At 46.5% G+C, this 20,922-nt stretch overlaps 1 protein-coding gene across 1 annotated transcript in view; it reads left to right on the top strand.

Annotated features, from left to right (window-relative positions):
* Positions 1 to 20,922, top strand: part of LOC147709124 (uncharacterized) — a 3,078,084-nt gene that overhangs the window by 462,165 nt on the left and 2,594,997 nt on the right. The window contains exon 5 of the mRNA XM_086927727.1: positions 7,142 to 7,198. Coding sequence (XP_086783853.1) covers positions 7,142 to 7,198 — 57 coding nt within the window. The remainder of the gene's footprint in view (positions 1 to 7,141; positions 7,199 to 20,922) is intronic.

The following is a 20,922-nucleotide window of genomic DNA, read 5'->3' on the forward strand; positions in this document are numbered from 1 at the left end:
GTAATTAAGCATTATTGCCGGCTGCTCATGACATTAGCAGCTGTAATTGCTTCCCCCACAAATATAGGACCATGCCATAGGACACCTAATGAGTACACAATGCAATTAACTATTGAAGGTGAAAGGGGGGGGGGGCGCTAGAGGGCGCACGACCAACATGGCCGCGCACTAGCGCGGCTCCTGCCGGCCTGGGTGGAATTCACAACATAACCCCCATCCTGACTGATCTAATGTGGCATCTCATCACCTAAACGGAAAGCGGATGTGTCCCTGACATCGGGAAACCAACTTTCACGGTCCAAGACCGCCAGCTGCCTGAGATACCCGCGGGTTAACATTCAGCGCGAGGCAGGCTCGGAGAGGTGGAGCTCTGGTGCGGCGGCGCCTCCTACGCGAGCTCGGGGTCTGGAAGGCCTCGGCGGGGAAGAAGACCAGCGGCTCGCTGTGCGCACGACCCCTCTCAGTGATGGAGCCTGGCGTGTCGGAGCGCTGTGCACCTCGGACGGCGGGGACTGATGTTTGGCGCTGAGAACGCCCCTCGCCCATTAAAACAGACAGGCAGTTCCGAACACAACTCTGAGACCTACGGTGAGGAGACCGGAATGCTTACGAGGGGCGTAGAAACTGAGTGCGGCGTGAAAGAGGAAACACTTGCTGGATGAGGCCTTACCTAGCCTGACCGATCTGATGTGGATCACGTGCCTTCATACACCCGTGTTGCTGTGACACGCTGTGCAGCAGCTCATGACGGCCGCCATTTTGAGCTCACGCACGTTGTGAGAAGTCCCGGGCGTGTTACCACTACTTAGCCAGTGCTAGACGATAAGGGGGGAGCTGCAGAAACTGGTTATAGCCTCCCTGGATGCTGTAACCTGGGTGGTGGTGTTCTCGATGAGCTGTGGGAAATACGCTTGACCTGACGGTGCAGAGTGTGGGCCTTTTCTGAAACAGGAGACGGCGCGTGCCAAGGAAGCATTACCTGCGTGTGAGCCACGGACGAGCTGTCCTCGACCGGCACCCCTCACTCTGTGGCAGATATGGGGCGCAGCGAACCTAAGCAAGCCAAACTCCTTCGATTCCCGTAGGGGACAGCGCTGAGGCTCGACTGAGCGCTCAGACACTGGTCCATCGAAGCAGCAAGAGGAAGACTGGAAGACAATCTTGTTAGGTATGAAACAGAGCCTTACGTCCATAGACTCTAAGATCGACACCATGAACACTAGAATGCACTCCGTGGTTACTAGAATTGAGCAACATGATCATAGGCTTAAAGAAGTTGAGACCAGGGTCTCTGATCTAGAAGATGGCGCCGCGTTGATGAGTACACACGTGCTCCAAATGGACAAATTGTTGAAAGTGATCGCTGAAAAGAATGAGGACTTAGAAGCGCGCTCTCGCCGGAACAATGTGCGAGTCATAGGCTTAGCGGACACCACCAACACGGGCAGGATGGAGGTCTTTATGGAAAACTTGGTGACTGAACTGTTTGGCAGAGAGGCTTTCTCCCCACACCTCACGGTGGAGAGGGCCCACCGTTCACTAGCCCAGCGGCCTCCGCCGCTGGGCTAGTCATTGTCTGCCCTGTCATTGTCCGCTTTCTAAACTATCACAATCGCGACACTGTGCTGCGGCTAGCACAGGAAATTAAGCAAGTCCGCTATGAGAATACGACCTTATCGTTTTACCCAGACTTCACTCAAGCAGTTCAGGAGGCCCGGCGGAAGTATGCTGCAGTGAAGAAAAAACTGTTGGCGTAAAATATCCAATATGCAATGCTCTACCCGGCAAAACTTCGAATCACGCACCTGGGGAAGCAGCATTTTTTCACCACTCCGCAACAGGCTGCGTACTTACCTGAGGAGACATCGCAAGGCAGCATCCCAGGAGACAGAGAGCAGCAGGCGCTCCAGGTTGCTATCACCCACCTTAAACCAGGACTGAATATCAGGATATGAACTGTATATAGTGGATGGACAGGTCTAGATATCTGCATAAGTCTTTTCTCCGAACTGGTGATGTATCCTTCATCTATTTTTGATTGTACAAATTCTGAACTTCTTCCCGGGCACTCGCCTCCGTCCCACTGATGCGCCCTGCTCTATTGAGCGGCGCGAGCGGGTGGGTGAAATATGGGAGGTGAGAGGGCGAGTCGTGAGCCGCTAGTGTTCCCCATATGTGGGCATACCCCCTAATTTCCCTCCACTGAGAGGAGCTGAGAGGAGGACTGTAGTATACTCTAATTTTGTTCTGGGGAGGGAGGGTAGCATGCTCGGCAGGTTGAAGGTGCCGGAGTGGGGGGGGAGGTGGGTAGATGCAGGATTGAATTCTGGAGCAGATTGTCAGATTATGGACACACACAAATGCTGGGACAATGGGTGATGAGGCTTCAAGTGTAAGAGGACTCAACATACTATCATGGAATGTGCGTGGTTTAAATGACCCACGTAAGAGGAGGCAAGTGCTGAGTTACGTTGACAGGTACCAGATTAACGTGGCACTGCTACAGGAAAACCACCTGAGCCCGACCAGACAACCCCAGTTTGCGGGCCGCTGGGCTATGCACCGCTGTTTTGCCTCCTACTCGAGCTACTCCAGATGGGTGGCTATTTTGATTAAGAGGGGGACACCTTTTGTACGTGGGGCGAGGAGGTGGATGTTAATGGGCGATACTGCTTATTGTGGGGTAGGATACACACTTATGATGTACTGTTTGCTAATTACTATGGCCCCAACATTGACGATCCGCAGGCGCTCTTGGAGGTGTGGTGTAAAATTCAGGCAATAGACCTTACTTACATGGTGTGGGGAGGGGATTTTAACACGGTTATAGACCCTGGTGCCGATAGATCCTGCCCTGAGCGTATGCATTATGCTAATTCGCAGAGGATGCTGCAAGACATTACGACCATCAACCGGCTATTAGACACTTGGCGATACAAGCACCCTTCATTGAGGGAGGGCACACATTTTTCAACAGTACACGGGTCCAGGGCGAGGCTTGATTATGTCTTTGTTACGGTGGGAATGGCACACTGGGTAGAAGGGGCGACCCACTTGGCCCGTACGTACTCGGACCATTCGCCCGTCAAGGTTAAGCTGCAGCCCCCGGTGAAACACTCCCCTTTCCTGCACTGGCGATTGAACCCCCAGCATCTCCAGGATCAAGTATTTAGGAATGAGTTGGAACAGGAGATAAAGGACTTTTTTGAACGTAATGTACACTCCGTCTCAAGCCTTATCACAGTGTGGGAAAGCTTTTAAGGTAACCGTACGGGGGTGGTGCATTTCATAGGGGGTAGGTCCTGAGAGATCTCCGTAACCAATTACACAAGCTAGAAGGAGAGCTCAAATCCCTAGAGAGGGAACTAGCGGAGGGAGATGAGACTGGGGCCACCAGAGCTGCTGTACGTGAAAAAAAGTTTTTTAGGCGGCCGATAAGGAGTGCCAGTTCAGGGGGCAAGCCCATAGAGCACAGACATACGGGGAGGGAGACTGACCAGGCAAAGCCTTAGCGAACGCAGTATGTGCCCCTAGATTTACTAATTACATAGTGGAAGTGCAGGATGAGGAGGGACGAGTACACAGTGGCTTACCGGAGCAACTGCGCACATTTGTCAATTTTTATAACATGCTTTACTCCTCTCAGAGGGACATACCCGTAGACTTGCAGTCCTATTTGGAGGATACGGCCCTGGCATGGTTGGGGGACGCTCAGAGGACATTTCTCGACCACCACTTAGAATTAGATGAGATTACTGAAGCTGTCATGACTATGAAGTCGGGGAGAGCCCCGGGCACCGTCGGGTTGCCTGTTGAATTTTATAAAACCTTTGTGACGACTTTAGCTCTTATTTTGAAGGCAGGGTATTACGAAGCACTGGAGGAGGGGATGTTACCTACCACTATGCGGGAAGCCCAGATCATGACGCTGCTGAAACCAGGGAAGTGCCCCACCTCTTGCGACTCGTATCGGCCGTTGTCGCTTCTCACTTGTGACATCGACGCACCTCAACCTCCTAATGGAGAAACTGGTTCTGCCTGATCAGGCGGGATTCGTCCCCAATAGGTCCCCAGTCCACAATCTTAGAACTCTGTTGTCTGTTATACAAGATATCGACCCTAATAGTGCTGCGGTGGCGGTCTTTCTTGACGCCACCAAAGCTTTTGAGTCCCTGGAATGTTATTACCTTCTGGGCACATTCGAACGCATGGGCATGCCATGCTCATTTCTTAACTGGGTACGGCTGTTGTACTCCAGTCCGCAGGCCTCAATCCTGCTGAATGGGACCAGATCTGATAGCTTCCCAATTTCTAGGGGCATGAGGCAGGGGTGCCCTTTGTCCCCTGTCCTCTACGGCAACACCACAAGCACAGGGCACTGATATACCCTGCCAGACAATTGTTAATCTCTTTACGCGGATGACATCACGCTGTATGTACACAAGCCCCAGGAAAATCTCAACCCAGTACTGAGAGAAATTACAAAGTTTGGCGCCATCTCGGGTGTCCAGATAAATTGGACTAAATCGGCTATATTCCCGCTGACCGATAAGACGGAACAGTACCAGTTAGATTTCCCACTGCAGTGGGAAGTGGAGCATTTTAGGTACCTGGGTATACATGTTACCAAACAAACAAAGACGAGCTCATGCGTGCTAACTATGGTACGGCCATGGATAGAATTGCTGACAGCGTAACTCACTGGTTGAAACTGTCCCTCTCGATGGCGGGACGCATATCCCTCATCAAAATGACAATTTTACCTAAGCTACTTTATTTATTCATCAATATAGCATACCATCCGGGTAGTTTCTTTTTCCGTACCCTCAAAACCCAACGGGTTAGGCTTATCTAGAGAGGGAAGCAGGCCCGGCTGAACTTGGCGACTCTCATGCTACCGTATCGGCAGGGTGGATTCGAAGTCCCCAACTTCGAGCAGTACTACTTCTGCGCGCAGGCACACTTCGTGGTATACTGGCTACACCCAGATCCGTACATGGCGCACCTGGCGGTGGAGGATGGGTATATGGCTCCTGTCCCACCTGAGGGGTACTTATTCACACAAGTTACGGAGAGGGGCAGAGATCCATCCACGGTGGATTGCACTGTTGCGGCCTGGAAATGGATGGTGCGCCAGATGGAGACAACTCTAATGTACTCCCCTAGACTGCCGTTACTACGCAGCCCACTTCTGCGGGTCATATGTGAGGGGCTGGGCGGTAAACTGTGGCGCAAGCTGCAATACACTACCTGGGGGGGCCCTCTACTTAGAAGGCCAATTCAGAACAGCGGAACAATTTTTTGGAGACCACACTCCAACCAACATGGATATGTTTTTGTATACCAGACTTCGACAGAATATCAAAGCAGTTACCCCAGCCTTCCCGGGGGAACCTGATATATTCATACCGTTACATACGCTACTACAGGCAGATACACCCATACATGTAATTTCACTGCTATATAAGCAAGTCCGGGATGTCCCTGTAATAAACCCCGTGCGCGCGAGGGCCGAATGGGACAAAGACGTGGGGGTAACATTGACTGATGACCAGTGGGAGTGGAGCTGTCTGCAAACAGCGGCGATCACTGGCAGCAGCCGCCTGAGACTAATCCACTACAAGTTCCTCCATCGTTTATACCATACCCCGGCTCGGCTTCACAGTTTTCACCTGGGGGACCATGATAGGTGTGATAGGTGTGGCAGGGAAGGGGCTGACATCATACACTTTGCATGGCTGTGCCCAAGGGTGGAGGAACACTGGACAGACGTCTTTGAGGGGATGTCGGAGATGCTGGGAGTGTGGATTGAGTCGCTGCAGCTTGTTGGCCTCCTAGGACTGACACACACGGTACAGTCTGTACATAAGACAAACCTGGCAATGGGACTCTTGATAGCCAAAAGACAGGTGGCATGTAGGCGGGGACGTGGTAGAGCACCTAAATTCAAAGATTGGATTAAAGACATGTCCACTTGGCAGGAACACTTACATAATTATGTGGAGCAGCTCCCACTAAAGTCACCCCCCCAAAGATATCTGGAGGCCCCTGGTATCATATCTCCTTGCACAGCGCGTAGACAATGATGACACACAGAGTGGGGGAGAGGATGCCTCGGTAGTACAGATCCCTAACCCTGGGGGGAATGCCTAAACAGACTCAGTGGTGGGATAATGGGAGGGGCGGTGGAGGTTCAGATCAAGTGTGTGGGGGGTGGTAGTCATTTCCTAAAAGGGACAGGCCATACACACTCCTTATTTGACATGAGAACAGGTTCTGATTTTTGCGACTGCAGAATTGATGTACAGTCCGTGAACATGCGAAGTTCTGAAATGTGCGGAATTTATGTCCAACTAACTTTCCTGCATCTGGGAGGGGGAGGGGGGGGGGGTTTGGTGGGGGGGTATTGTTTGGGGGCATGTTTATGACAGACCTTTTGTTTTGGCAGCTACTGAAGGACTTTATTATGCTATGCAACATGACGTGTCAGTTATGCATTTCATGTGCATTATTTTTTAATAAAGGTTTTGGAAACTTAAAAAAACAAACAAAAAAAAACTATTGAAGATGAAAGCATGTGAGTACTAGGGTTATTAGCATCTTCACCCTAATCTGGCCCAACCTAGGCAGCTAAACATGTCAACCTTTCTTGTTAGTTTCATATCCCTGCTTCAGACTCTTACTGAACATGGACTGCAGTCAAACAACAGTAGGTAATGCTAGCCTGAGTCAATATCTGCCTTTGCGTGGTTTTGTAAATCTCGACTAGCATTTTGTGCCGTGGCTGAATAATAAAGGTGGCGCAACCATGACGCAAAATGTTTGTAAATCTGGGCCTTAGTCTCCTCATCTTTCTAGAGGAATTTCCTTAAAGTCTTCTTGGTCCGAGCAGGACTCATAGGCTTAGTAGTAGTCTTTTGGGAGCAAGAGGAAAAGGCCTTTGTCAGGAGGTAGGACAGTGGAGGGTCTCGGAGCTAGACAGTGGGACACGGGTTATTACCGAGGAGCAGTCTTAGGAGATGTGCACCTTATGCTACATTATTGAAAAGAATGAATTGAAAATACCTGATGCCTCTTTAATTGCATATTTTTAATCAATATTTATTATTCATATTTTGTGTTTCTGTTTTTTTAACAATAGGACGATCAGATGCATTCCAAGTTGAAGGAAAGAATGGAAAAAATATAAACAAATGTGGTAAGTCAGTCAAGATACTAAGCATTTAAGGCAACACTAAAATAAACATGAACTGCAGTGTAGGATTTTTTTTAAAGGAGAACATGCAATATAAAGCTCTTGTTATGAGGAAGACCATGATGCACGAAAAAATACCCCCATCGCAATATTAGACATGCATCTGTCAGCTATTTGGCCAGTATTGTGTCTGTTTCTCAAAACTGACAAATAAGAGTATATTTAAATTAGGTGCATGGACATTTAGCAATGTTTATGAATTTACCATTATCCTTAATAGGTAGGTTTCCTTTGGTAAAAATAATAGCAGTCCAGGGTGCCCTTCTGTATTTAAGCAGTATTTTCCCTTCTACGAATAGACCTATTTCGACAGTTACATAGTTTTATATAATCTCTAGTACCTACCGGAGCTAGACCCATAATCAAATTGTCTATACTAAAAAAGTACAATGAGAAGGGGGCTTGGGTTCTCCACATATGCAAAGCTGCTATTTGGCCTTCAAACTACAGCACAGCACATCGGTTTCTCTCCCGTTGAGGAAGGTCTTGGGGATAACCCTCTCCCTGACTTCAGTGACGTAGGACATTGTCTTCAGACTTACAATAAAGCGAGTGCCAGGTGCTGAACAGGAACTAGTTTGGGGTTGGGTGAATTGTGGAACCTATGCATACCCACAAGTAAGGTAGGACAGAAGATAAATATGCATGGAAGCTATTTATAATAGAGACACAGTACGTATGATTGAGGAGGCAAGAACCCAACTGGGGATATGTGCAGACCAGGCCTTGTTGTGTGCATGATTATCTATGGCCAGGCTTCCAGATCCTTAGTACTTACAGAACTATTGAATTTAACATCAGGCAACAACCGACCTAAAGAACGGAGACTAGACTGACCCAACCCTGACATGTCTGTTAAATCTAAATGTTAGAACAACTGCAGAACACAATTTTCAAGATAAAGGGTGGAATTTGACTTTCGCTTACACCAAGATGCATGATTCCTCCTCTCACACTTAAAGTGCTCGTACAGAACTTACCTGGCTCCTGCCGTTATTTGTAGGATATATCCCACACATCAAGGAAAGTACCCAAGATGAAGAACAGTGGTGTAGACTTAAGACATGACCTGGACATGTAGTTTAATGGAAGAGTTTTGAAATCTTGCGGGGCTGCCACCGAAGAGGGTGGTTGGAAGCATGATTATCTTAGATCTATAGCATTTAATTTCGAACCTGCAACCAATCCCCAAGAAAAGTTGTATGGAACCCTGCCTGTTCTCGTTAGTTGTAATACTAGCAAAAAGATGCATAGCAATTGATTGGATACCTCAGGGGTGAATGGTTTACGAAACGCGGTGAAGCGAACTGAGGCATTGTCCCTGGCTAAGCATTTAGAATGATTACAGTTGGACATATCCTAAAATGGATAAGACCTTAGAACATGAAGAGAAATTGGTATATTACCAAATGAGCAAACTGAGGCAACAGGTTTGGGCGAGACAATGATTGTAAATTATACTACAACAATGCAAATGTACTCCATACGACCCTTTCTATTGATCTATGATTAGGCCAACAGATATGTTTTGTAATTTCTGTATGTTGCTGAAATTCCTAGATTTATCACCCATTGTGTACTGTATTTAATGCATGAAGCGGGCACACTGGAATGCAACTGGAGTGTTAGTTTTGCCTGGTTGACCTTGGGTATTTCAATGTGGAATGCAGTTATTATGATGATATAAAGAGTTGTTTTATTTTTCTATTGCATCATTAGCATGAGGTAATAGATTAATTTCATTGGTGCTGCACTATAAAGAATTTAGGGCCAGATGTATCAAGATACACTTTTGCGATTCTATAATAGGGATTTTTAAGGAATCGCTATTTGAGAATTGCAAAATGGTATGTATGTAGAAATTCGCTATTTTTTAGCGATTTCTTAAAATTCCTTAATTGCGATTAGCAAATTGCTAAGCCCAATTAAGGGATAATTTCCCATTAATTTCTATGGGCCAGGAACCCATAGGAATGAATGTGAAATTATTCTCAATTGGCTAATCGCAAATTGAGAATAATTTCAAGGGTGCAGGGGTGTCCAAAGGACACCCTGTTGCACCCCTGAAATAAGCATGGGTGCACATGTGGTGCACATACATGCCCTAAGGGCATGTATGTGCATCACATGGCACTTTGAAAAATGCAAAAATGGGCATTTTGCAAGAAATTCGCAAATTACCACCAACTTGAAGTTGGTGGTAATTTGCGAATCCTTAAGGACAATTTGCAATTTTTTTTTGCTTCATACATTGCATTTAAGGAATCGCAAATTTTGAGATTCCTTAAATGCAATCGCAAAATACGGAATCGCAAATTTGCGATTTCTTATTTTGCACTGAAATTTGCTACATACATACGAATTTCGGCGTTTGCAAACCCATTTGAGCTTCATACATCTGGCCCTTAGTGTCCTAATGCTCCGCATGTTAAATGCATTCAGATATGCTATCAAAAGGCTAAACGCACTCTAACAGTTCCCTCAAAAGCACACTCTACACGTAAAATGGGGGCATCCATGGCTTTCCTAGGGAATATTCCCCTTGAAGATATATGTAGGGCAGCTACATGGTCCACCATACACACTTTCACTAAACACTATTGTGTAGACGTGCAAACAAAGCAGCAATCTGCTGTAGGCCAGGCTGTCCTTAAAACTTTTTTTCAGACTGCTGCAGCTGGACAGGTGACCACCGCTAGAGGAGATACTGCTATACAGTCTATGCTAAGATATGAATTCAGCAGCCCACATGCCTCGAACGGAAAAGGCTACTTACCAGTATGCATCTGTTCTTGGCATGTAGGGCTGCTGACATTCATATCGCCCACCCTCCTCCCCGGTGCCTGTTGCAGCTGCAGGATTCTCTTTTGCATGGCCATCTCTTACTTTACTATACTCCATCTTTGCCACAATGGCAAAAAACAATCTGAGGATGGAGAAGATGCCCATGTGCACTGTAGTCCAAGGGAGGAGTCACCTATCTTGTGATACTTCGAAGACTCTTCCAAGACAACAAGGTGCAATCATCCGGACCCAACACTAGGCGGCGATCTATGCTAAGATATGAATGTCAGCAGCCCTACATGCCAATAACAGATGCATACTGGTAAGTAGCATTTTCCTTTAACGATGTGCACTCAGGTGCAGTATCTTTGCCAACATAAGCAGACATATAATTAGATATAACATGGTCATCATTGTTACAATTCCATAAAACACAAAGGGAGAAATCATATTACAATGATGGTGAAAACAGGTCGTATAGTGCCTAGTTATAACACCCTCCCTATCTAGGAACTATGTTTTATAAACTATAGAAGGTCTCTCAGGCTTGTTTGGGGGACCCCATTACCTCTCAGCTCAGCAAGAGCGAATCACATCATGATCAGCAAAAGCTCTCTGCATCACTGGAAACAGAAAATCTTCCAAGTGTGTGAAATCATGGCTACAGTGCAATAATAAAGGCCCCAGAATCTCAGTTGGCTCGCAGCTGCCATGTGTTGTGTCTAAAAACGTGAGCCGATCAGTTCGAACAACAGCTACCTTGTTATGATAACCTTGGAGGCTTGGGCACTCACTGTGCAGACTAGGGTCACGATGTAAGTCTAGAGATGTCGAAAACAAGCCTTTCTCACATGAAGACATTCGCGCAGCCTAACTTAGAAAAACAGCTATATGCAGTGTTGTGTGCAAAAGCAGCAAAGGGTAAAATAGCGTTTAACTTCTAATAAGCCATGCTAACATAGCAATGCGTGCAAATCAGGGCTAAACCCATACTGCAACACCTACAACGAGCTATCCAAACCTTCATTTGGAACGGAAACTGACCCCGGGTAGCTAATTCACTGTTGATGCTTCCCCGGGACAGAGGACACTTGGCATGCCCCAATCTTCTTAAGTATTATTGGGTGGCCCACCTGTGTTACACATTTAAGTGGGTCATCCGAGAGAGTGAGAAGCACTGGTTCCACATGGACCGAGCGGTAGCGTGCCGTCCCTTGGGGGACTTAGCCTTGCTGCCCAAGCACGCCCACCCTCTTAGTGCCTACATGGCTACCTGCACTCGGACGGTCCTTGACAACTGGGACAAAGTGGCCCTTAAGAATGGTCTGACAACCTTTCCCTCTCCAAATCTGCCAATTGCCTGAAACTTGGACTTCCCTCCAGCGCTTTCACCCCGTTCATTCCCCCTATGGAGTGATGGGAATGTCGGACACTTTGTGATCAATTTGCGGGGGACGTAATGAAGTCCTTTGACCAGTGCCGACCAGACTATAAACTAACGGATGCCTCCCTGCTCTAATATTGCCAAATGCAGCAGTGGGCCCTACACCCTTATTTTACCCCGCGGCCATCCGTCGCTACACTCTCTTCGAGAAGCTGGTCTGAGCCTATACTGGCTCGAGAGGCCCCATATCCAACACATATCATGTGCTTCAGCATTCACCACCACTGCACACCCATTCCTATCAGTCCACATGGCACAATTCTTCACAGGAAGATATCACGGCTAAACAATGGGAAGCATTATGGCGAGACATACCTAAACACCTACCACAGTCTCTCCCTCTGAGAAACAGCATATAAATTAATATTTTACTGATAACCCAAAACGGCCTGTCTCATCACTATTTACCAGGGTACTTCCCTTTTTGCTGGCTTTCTAAGGAGGACACAGGGGACTTCCGCCATATCTGGTGGTCCTGCAAAGTAATTACTACATATTGGAAAGAGATACTGGGACATATAAAAGACATAGTGGGCTACCATCTCCCTACCTCATGTCTCACACTAATTTTGGGTGTTTAGACCACTGGCTTTAGCTGCGATGACGCATGCAGACTGGAAGCTTGTCAGCAACCTGCTCTTAGCGGTGCTGCAAATGATTGCACTGATGGGGAAATAGGCAGCCCCTCCCTCAATGGAGCAATGGTTTGGTCGCGTTTGGCACGTCTTAGCAATGGAACCGATATCACACAACTTAGCTAGGACAGAGACAATGTTCCAACACCTGTGAAAGCCCCTAGTTCACTATCTTATGCGTATAGAATTCACCTGCTTCAGCCATGTGAAACTCTGGATGCTCCAGCTTTTTGACTAAAACCGGCCTTTGCAACTAATATCACTGTATCAGTCAATGCTAGATGGAGGAGAGCGTCAAGCCCCTTTTTCTCCACAGGGTAAGATTGCCCCTCCTCATGCCCGCCATGCAGCAAACACCGACCTGTACCTACCCCACTTGTTCTAATCTCTTTAAGTTTATATGTAAATGGTGTTTATTCTTTCGTTTTGTTTGTTCCTTTCAGGGTATTCAGCCTTGATTTGTCACTCGATGACCTATTGTGAATTGCAAGTGGGCACTGTGACAAACCTGCTCCTCATCACCAGGATCCTAGATTGAAACTGGATGTATTCACCTCTCAAAGTGCTTTCCAAGCCCAGTTGCTTTCCACATTTATTGCTTTGCCGCTCCCCTGAGAACTTGGCTTCTCGCCTGCCAGTCCCATCAACACTAGGTCTCTTCTTCACATACTCATCTTGCATCATCATTTTATTTTGTCATCCTAGCCCCTATCTCCTGCCCACCTTGACCCCCCTCTCACTCTACTAGTGCAACCTAGGGTCCAGCACCCTCGAGCCTCTCATTTATTTTCTGGACGGCGCAATTCCTCATACCTGGTGATGAGCTTTTTCTATTTGTCCTGAGAGCCCAGTCTTTCATGTGTTTTTCTGCCTTGAAACTCCTTTCTTGCCCCTCCAGCCTTGAAGGCTGTGACTTGAGAAGATTGTGGTCCCTCTAGTCTGGTGTCAAATCAGCTTCCCTTATGGAGTCCGGGGGCCCCCTCTCTTTTACCTTATGGAATCTCTACTACTTCCTAACCTCGGGGAGAGACAAATGCCAGCATCACCACAGGTCCCTACATCTAAGCCACCTTCCAGAGCTTATCTTTGGTCCCACTTGCTTTGGTGGCCATTGTCCCACCACTTGCATGTCTGCATTCACTTTCTGGGTGGCTGATACACCACGCACAGTGGGCTTTTCCCTCATTGCACAGGAGACTGAATACATATGCTCTATTCACGCATTGTCAAAGGAGGACAGGGTGATCCTTGTGTTAGCGCCGCTGACTTCCCCATTGACTCACACGGAGAGCGCAGTTTCTTCTCCTCTTCCCGGGGCCCAACTTATTTTTCTTCAAAATCTTCCCTAACTATGTTGTTTTCTGGACTATTTAATGTCTGTGGTTGCTAATATCCTTGACATGATAGATTACCCTCAGAAGGCATTCTCTCTTGATGCAAAAACAGGCTTCAACAGAGCGAAACACAACTATGTTGAATAAGTTTTGAACCTTCTAGTATAGTCTCACACACGTACCATATGCTTTTAGTCTTATCTGTATCATATCCTTTTAAGCAAAGGTTTGTATCCTTATTGATATCCAAGTTTTAATTGGGAATAGAATGTGATAATGGTCCTCACAATCTTAATTTTTATTACTGTATGCATTTATTTTTACGTAATCTTGACTGTAGTCTTAATAACACTCAAAGTCATTCTATCCATGAGCTTCAAATCAAATGGCTTCATCCTTATTGCCCTGGAGTTCAGCCCAGTAACTCTCCACCTCCCCATGTGACCAATAACTGCAGTGCTAACCTTATAGTCCGTATTACTTGATGTTGCAGGACGATATGGACCCAACTCTTAGTACCCTGCCTGACTGCCGGTGTTTGTGCGTTCATGAGGGAGCGTGGTGGGGTCCAAGGAAGAGGGCCTGGATCATGGACGTCATTGTAGATACTGAATAAGAGCGATCTAGGTCGTGACACTCACTCCCTATCTCTGCTGAGTATCATTACTAACGTGTGTAAACCTCAACCCCTCCTACCTGCGAGGCAGTTACTGGAAGTGTGATGTCCTGGTCGTGTCGAGCATGCTCGTCATGTAATTACTGTCCATGCATCTAGATCTTGTTATGTATTTCAGGTTAGATGGAAAGAGCACAGAATATCAGAAACCTAATAAGAACAACAAATACAAATCATGTTAATGATTGAAAACTACCAAGCATTTCCTCCTTCCAGCATCCACATGTGCTCTCACAAAGTAATTATAAACGCTGTACAAAATTCCACAGAGTGGAATGACCTCTGACGGAAAACAGGAAATTGTAGAAAGGTTGGACACCTGTTTATCAGCACAGGTACCAACAATGAGTATGCACTGCTAGTACCCAAAAGGTAGAGTCGAAAGTTAGTAGGGAATGGTAGTACCAAATGTCAGTGCCAAATAACCATTACTGAGCACCTGGAAGCGGTAAAGTTTTACCCAAGTAACCAGTACTGAGATTACACCAGGATGTGCCAAAGTTTTGCGCCAAGCAGTCAGTACTGAGATTGCACCAGGATTCAACAAACAAAAGTCACTGCTACTATTGGACTGTCATGGTGTGGCTCCATTGCGTGGGGTACCTTGTTGTTTTGTCTATAATCAGTCGTGGCTGGCATGACTCGCGGGTGGGGGGATTTGTAGGTTGGGGTCGCGCGGGCCTTCGTGCTAGGGTTCGCGTGGGGGGGATTTAAAAATAAAATAAGTAACTAAGCAAGCAAAAAAATAAAATAAAAACTTACCTAACCAGGTCCCCCGCCGCCAACGCTCCTGGCTGGATCCCATGTTTTACTGCTGCTTTCCTGCTCTCCTGCCTCTGGCAGGAAGAAGGCAGCCTCCCTCCCCTAAGCCAATCACAACACTGCAATGGCAGCGGTGTGATTGGTGAGGACGGCGCCCAGTCGGCGCCTATGGGGAGGCCATTTTCTCTATGTAGGCTGCAAGCAGCCTACATTGAGAAAATCCAGAGTGCGCATGTCTGGTTTGGTCAGCCTCAGATGGCTGACCAAACAGTCAGGGCCCACAGCATTGGGCAAGCCACTCCTCCCTGACCTGCCAACCCGCCTGCCCCCAACCAGGCATACCCTTCTGCTTTCTCGCAGTGCGAGAAGCAGAAACATAAACTGGTATTTAAAATACTTTGCTTTGACTTGAGACTAAATCAAGACAGCAGCTTATCTCCTGCTTCCATTTTCCTGCTGCCTTGTTCCCCCTCCCTAATTTGATTTTGTGCATGGATTCAATCTCCGCCTGGCATTGTAATTCCCTGCTTGGCCACCTGAGGTTTGCCTGCTACTAGAAAACTAAGAAAACCGTGAGTAAAACCCGACCGCCTGTCTGGAGTTGGCTCTATCCAGGGGCGGCTCCTCCATAGGGCGAAGGAGTGTATTTAAAATACCATTTTATGTTTCTGCTTTTGACACTGCAAGAAAGCAGTGGGGCCACTTTCCTCCGCCATAATGGAGGAACTGCCCTGGGTTAGAGCCAGATCCAGACAAGCGGGTCGGGTTTTACTCACAATTTTCTTTGTTTTCTAGTATTGGCAGGCCTGTCACCTCAGACAAAACCCTATTCACTCCTGCCCAGTATCACTACATTTTAGGACATGCCAAGAAGATATGGAAGAAAGTGCCTACCTCCCCACACCCCCAAGCACATTGGCCTGAGTCACAACTGTGCAATCTATGTTGTAGTGTCCTAGGAGCATATGACCTCTGTAGGACTCGAAGTTGGATTAGTCTGAACTGTGCTCGTTTATCAATTTCCCTGGGGCTCTGAATGGCTTCTGACCAATCATTATCCTGGAGTAACCTCAAGTCTGATTCCCATGCCTTCCTCATTCGGCTCAGGGGGTCTGGAAGATTGTAAATTAATTTTCGATATGTGAGGGAAACCACCTTATCGATCATGCAATAGAGTAGTGCCAGTCCACCAGTGGAGCTTAGTCAGGTAGCGACTCCACCTCTGGCAAAGACAGCCTAGGGCATGTCTCATTTGTAGGTAGCACACTGCTCCTCATAGCCCATTTGGTATTCCGTTAGCAGTTCTTCAAAGGTAATCATGGTCCTGCTGTGCCATAGATCCCAAGGTTATCTATTCTAATAGGGCTCCATCTACAAAAGCCCTCCAGGCGCCCCACTTCGTCCAGTGCATCGCTTCTCCAAAGTGGGGTTTGTTGTGTCAGTTTAGACTCCCATTCCAGTGACTTTGTAGCTGCATGCCATGCTCGTACCACAGCCCGCATATGCATGGAGAGAAATGTTTCCCAGCTCCTGCACTACAGCCCTGCTGGTAATCCTCCATTCCCCATTGCGTGGCTGTCGAACTGGTATGCCGGTTAAGAGTAGGGCAGGAAGACCCAGCCGTTTACATTAATAAGCTTGGCCACCAAATAGTAGGTCCTAATGTCTGCGATCACCAGCCCACCTTCGTAAACCGCTTGCTGAAGTTTGCGCAATGTTATACATGGTGTGCAGCCCTCCCACAGTAAGTTGCGCTGCTCCCCTTCGATGGCCTGGAAAAAGGCATCCGGAATACGATAGGGGTGTTCTGAACAGTGTATAGCAGATGGGGAAAGACCATCATTTTGGTTGGTTGATTGCTTTATTTCGATATGCATATATCATAAAAGCGGTACAAAAGATAAAAACAGCATATCAAAAAAAAGTATGACTGTACATTAGATAAAAGAGTAAAACACATTTGATCAGCATAAATTAGTTAAAAAAAGGATTAAATTGATATGGACAGTCTTCTAAGTCTAATCAACCAAGCCCATTTTAAAAACTTGGCAACAGCACAAACAATAGGAGGGGCTGTGTTGGTTAAAAGAATCCGAAGGGCAACAGAGTACTGGCGGGTACCCAATTCTCTGCAGATAGTTCCAAGCCATCATTTTAAAGAAGACCACTCTGCCCATGAGGGATATCAGTAACCGCCAGCAGTGCGCCATGTCCCCATGCAACCTCACCAATTGGGTGTGTATATTTAGGGTCAGAAAGTCCTCTTCTGACTTTGTGATTCAGATACCTAGGTATTTGAACTTGTCACGCTGTATCAGGGCCATGCAGTCAGCCGTGAGCGGTGGGATTTCATCAGCTAAATAGAAAATGAGGGATTTATCCCAGTTTATCTGGTACCCCGAATAACTGCTGAAGAGTAGGAGTATGTGGATGAGTCTATGGAGCGTCTGTCTGGGTCTTCATGCATACAGGAGTACACCGTTGGTGCACAGGTAAATACGTTCTTCCCAACCACCCTCCATTTTAATACCTTGGACAAGAGAGTCCCTGCGGACCCATGCCACGAGTGGTTCAAGTGACATTGCGAAGATTATGGGGGAGAGAGAGGACCCCCCTGTCACGTTCCCCTATGAAGTGCAAACAATCTAGAGACCGACCCATTCACCCGAACTCAGGCCAGTGGGTCGCGATAGAGGAGGCGGACCTTAGCACAAAACTTCGGACGAAACCTAGTCTGGACAGGACCACTAGCAAGTATTGCCATTCAATACTGTCAAATGCCATGCGAGAATTCAATGAAAGCACTGCAGCAGGTTCAGTAATATGAGTTGCCGTGACGTGCATTACACCATAAAGGCGTCTGAGATGGTGCTCCTCTGAGGAATGACTACTGACTGATCAGGGTGGATTATTGTAAAGGTGATGGGAGCAAGCTGATTGGCCAACACCTTTGCCAGGACATTCGTTTCGAAATTGAGTAGGGAGATGGGCCGGTAGGAGCTGCATAGCTCCAGTGGTTTGTCCTTCTTTGGAATTACCACAATTGTGGCCAATCTCCCATCCTTCAATGCAGTGTGAAACATATTTAACATTGGTTGTGCCACCCAAGTTGTCACACATTTGAACAGGTCCATGAGTTGTCCGTTCAGGCCTTCCGCCTTTCCGGATTGTAGTTCCTGAATGGCCTCCTCTATTTCTTCTTTCGTCAGGTCTTGGTCAATGTTTTCCCTGTCCTCCGTTGAGAGTGTCGGCAGAGAGCTGTCTCTGAGCAATTCTGCACTCTCTTCTCCACTCCTAGTAGCTGCCAGTTGAAATGATGTTTCATAATAAGATGCAAAGGCCTCTGCTATATCTATCCCAGACCTATGTACTGTTCGTCAGACACTCGGATCTCTGCAACCCAATTTCGTTCTCTGTCTTTCTCTTCCAACCAGGCAATGAGCTTATTGGCCTTGTCTCCAAGATTGTACAGACGCCTTTGCGTGACTGTTGCATATTGTCGTGCCTCGCCTTCCTACAGGTCTCTGAGTTCTCTTTGTTTGAGGCGCACCCTGTGTCTCAGATTGGGGTCATTTGTCCCTCTTTGTGCTATTGTTCGTTCTAAGGCGTCAATTTCTCGTTCCAATTCATCGTTCCTGGATTGCTTCTCTTTCCTCTTCCCCTATCACTGCCTATCACTGCCTGTCCAACACTTTGTATGCGTCCTAAAGGGTACAATGCGAATTAACCAAACTTGGGTTTTCTTCAAAATACTGCTGTGTTTGTTCCCTGAACTTATCATGGAATTCTTTGTCCTTGAAGCACCAGGAAGCCATACGTGGTGAGACGGTATGGTCTCTGGGAGGGCCCTGTAGTAGAACCTCGACTGGTGAGTGGTCAGATATGCCCCTCGCCTTGTGTTGTGCCCCACGGAAGTGTCCCACATGCATGCACTGTGTAAAAAGGTAGTCAAGATGTGACCCACTGCTGCTGAAATGTGTGTATACTGTCTATTTGTCGGGTTGTGCAGTCTCCATAGGTCCGAGAGGTCCATCGCCTCCGAAAAAGCCTGCAAGGGTTTCTGCCCTCCTGCCCGGACATACACCAGTCCTATCTAGGTCGTGGGACATTACGGCATTCATATCTCCTCCCATTATAAGAACACCAGGAGGGATGCCTAGTAGTTTCTTAGCCCGGGAAGGGTCACAGTGTGCAGTTTTCGTGGTATGTATGTGGAGTAAAGGTTTAGGTCCCGGCCCTCCCATGTCCCTGCTAGCCCACAAACCTGCCCAATTGGTCCTGTCAATGTAAATGCTGAAAATACTGAATCCTAGGGCAGGGAAAATACATTTGAGAAAAGGGCAACCCTAGGAAAATAATAGGGCATATCTGATATGCAGACCTACAACCAGCGAACTGATATAAACATAGACTCAGTGTACTCTACATTTAAGTAAAAAAGTTCATTTTATTAATACAAATTCATGATAAAAAATGCTAATGTCAGACATAAAATATCTGAGGCCTATAAGACAAATAAGACATACTGTACTGATCAGGACAACACAAAAAATAGTATACTGCACAAACAGATATAAAACAAGTCAATAGAAATGTTTCAAACATTAATACAATTCTTATTTTCACACTATAAGAATTTTCCACCATTAAGCCACGATGTTTCGATATGAAACCAACTTTCATATTTATGTTTGATTTTTGTATTAATGTTTGAAAAATTTCTATTGAATTGTTTTATATCTGTTTTATATAGCGCGTACCAGTTGCATCACAGACCAACACAATAATGTTTTTTGTTAGGCATGGGGATATTAGTGATTTGGCCAGAATCACAGGATGTTGAGCGTCCCTTGCCGAGACTCAAACCCCGTTCCCCAGCTTCGAAGGTGACCGCTCTAGCTGTTAGGCTGCATCCTCTTCCCAAATCTGAAATCTGACATCTGAAATGAGATCATTGTTGCAAGGCGAGGCCGAAATTTAACAAACTATGTGATCTTTAGTACACCTGGCGATTACCGGGTGTGATTAACGTTGCATCATTTGTAATTGTGACCCTGGGTGTTCAAGCACGAATCATAATTTAATGGATGATTTGTAAATCAGGCTCTCAGTGTACCATTACAAGAGAGACATATCCACAATTTCCTCTTCATACCGTGTTTTTGTGACTTTTGGGTAAATGCCTTTATGGTAGGCCATCTCTAAAGAGACCTCTAGGAAGCTTTCTGTTCCAGTGGGGACCCTTTCATAACCCTTTCAGCCCATTAGGAGGAACCCTAGACCCATATATGCCTCAGGTGATCTGAAGAGAATGTATGAAGAGAATGTGTGAAAGGGTTAGACTGGGAGGGATCTCTCTGGGATCATGATACTTATTTATTGAATTCTCCCCCAACACTACCCACGAGATAACAGAGCACTGGTGATTCTGTAAACTGGTTAAAACAGGCATTGTCCACTTTATCATATTCCACTAATACCTGTCCGTCTGAATCATGACAGCATCTTGGGGGTAGGCTGCATTTTACAAATTATGTAAAGTCAAATCCAGTCTGCAAAATGTCCTAAAATGGGCTTACAGAAGCACACTAATATCCTGGTAGTGTAGCTCCCAAGAGTCATATGGAGTCATCTTCTGGGAGCAAATACAGCAAGGACAGCTGACTTCAGGCTTTTCATTACAGGTTCCCATTCGTAACCTGTGCCAAAGGTCAGTTTTTAAGCTGCTTGTCTCCATGTTATTTTTTATTACTGTTAATTATTAGTTAGTAAAATAATCGAAATAACACCACTTGCAATGATATGTATACACCATGGCTCTTGATTAGGACTGGTCGTTTTGTTTACACTTGTGCCATGATACATTATTTGTACTCCTCTTTTTACCATGCGGTAGGCACAATGGTCAGCTTGGATTGCCAAAAGCAAGAGACCCGTTTCATCCGTTTAACATATACATGAACCGCAGAAAAGGAGATGAAGAGATCGGAAGAGGGACTAATACTGGCATTCGTGTACAAGAACTTTTGATC

This window comes from Lissotriton vulgaris, chromosome 6 (assembly GCF_964263255.1).
Source record: "Lissotriton vulgaris chromosome 6, aLisVul1.2, whole genome shotgun sequence".
NCBI classification, from domain to species: Eukaryota; Metazoa; Chordata; class Amphibia; order Caudata; family Salamandridae; genus Lissotriton; species Lissotriton vulgaris.